Source organism: Penaeus monodon, chromosome 25 (genome assembly GCF_015228065.2).
Source record: "Penaeus monodon isolate SGIC_2016 chromosome 25, NSTDA_Pmon_1, whole genome shotgun sequence".
Classification (NCBI taxonomy): domain Eukaryota; kingdom Metazoa; phylum Arthropoda; class Malacostraca; order Decapoda; family Penaeidae; genus Penaeus; species Penaeus monodon.
Genome location: NC_051410.1, coordinates 39,539,181 through 39,540,983, shown reverse-complemented (window position 1 = coordinate 39,540,983; position 1,803 = coordinate 39,539,181). Strand labels below are relative to the sequence as shown.

Below are 1,803 nucleotides of genomic sequence, written 5' to 3'. Positions count from 1 at the left end.
GTATTATGGGAAGAATGACCATAATGTATATAGATGCTAGTTTGAAATAGCAATGGGGCTTTTTTTTAAGTAACAATGGTAATGTGCTCCTGCTTGCTAAGATTAAAATCTTGTGATAATTGGATGGCATAATTAAGGACTGCCTCTAGATTAACCACTGAGATTATGTACAGTATTTATTTTCTGAGCCATACTACAAGTGTACAAATCTTAACATGTTCAAGAATATTGTGTATGTAATTTAGCAGCTTCATATTTCTGGAAATAAACATGTTACATTAAAAAAAAAATAAATTTCTTAATCATCTGTTATGCTCAATTACTGGAATACTTAATCATCTTTTATGCTCAATTACTGAAATGCAAAATTCACTTCACTTTTCTCTATTTTCTTTCAACAGTTCATTTTGAAAGAGACTGACAAAGTTAATAAATAGAATATGCAAGTAAATCAGTGTACTTTTGTCTAATTTGATCCAGCTTTTAAACAGGAGACAAGAAACTAATAGCAATGATTACTATTCAAGCTAGCAATTTGTATGACTTCTAAAAGTTTAGATATTGGTCATTGCCAATTTGCCAGTCTACCCCATATGTTACTGTACAGACAAGACATAAAACGAGAAGGCAACCACATTTTTCATTGCCTTCCAAATCAGATTTGACGAAGCTTACACTTAATTTGAAGTCTTATCTCATGAATATAGTTTTAACTTCTCTAATATTTATTACAGTACAGTAGCATCAGTGCAATATAGTCTTCTTGGAAACATACCTTTGAATACATTTTTAAGTTCGTATTACAACATCATTTGTCACTACATATTGAATTTTTAATTATTCTGTATATTGTAGAGAAAAAAAAATCCAAAAACCCTGCCTTAAAAGTAATTTTATATTTTATTGAAACCTGGCCACCTAACGGAAGAGATAAGAGTATGGAACAACCACATAGAAATGAATATTTTTGTACCTATTATAATTACCATTATTCTTCTATGTTATAATCTACTGTGAATAGGTAATGAAATAGCAATTTGATGAAAATTTATAATATATACATTTATTTATAATCAAAGCCAAGAAACGGAACATATACTTGTATAAAACTTCAACAATACATTTTTATTTTGAGGGGAGAAATAAATAACAATTATTCAGTGTATTGATAAAATCAAAGCTTAAATTAGTCTCTACTTAAAAGAATTGCTATGTACATTTTGGTGAAAAATCATAGAAAGTACTTTTTATTTTATACATGTGATTTTCACCATCTAGCTTGAATACCTGCCTCTTCAGAAAGGCACAGTGAGCACAGACTGCATTAGAACATGCATATAAAGTGTACATTTACTTTGGGATAACTGTTTAATTATAAGGCCTGTTAAAAGTTTTCATATGATTTCCAGAAAATAAAGATGTATACTAAATACTGCTTATGAATTGCATACAAAAAAAAGGAAAGACAACAAGGTGACTAATAAATATATTAGGTAGCATATCTTGAGCCTTTTCCTTAAACTTACTCTGCTTAAAGGGACACCAACTGCACATTTTCATCTGTTTATTATAATAGAGTTTGTATCAGTACATAGACAAAAAAAAAAAAAAATTAATTTGTGTATGAAACAAATAATGGTGAACAATTTCAAACAACCTGAAAAACAAACAAAAAAAACTTGTGGCGTAATTTTCCGTTTTGTGTTGTGTTGCTACTTTTCGATTACAAGATGTGGGGGTGTGTAAAGGTGACCAATTACAACCTGGAATAGAAGAGAAAAAGGGTGTTCACATTTCCATATA

General features: G+C 29.3%; 1 protein-coding gene across 1 annotated transcript in view; it reads right to left on the bottom strand.

Moving 5' to 3' along the window:
* LOC119589250 (protein bcn92-like) overlaps positions 1-1,803 on the bottom strand; it is a 5,716-nt gene continuing 3,913 nt past the window's right edge. The window contains exon 3 of the mRNA XM_037937865.1: positions 1-1,763. Within this exon, the coding sequence (XP_037793793.1) occupies positions 1,713-1,763 (51 nt within the window). The 3' untranslated portion in view covers positions 1-1,712. The remainder of the gene's footprint in view (positions 1,764-1,803) is intronic.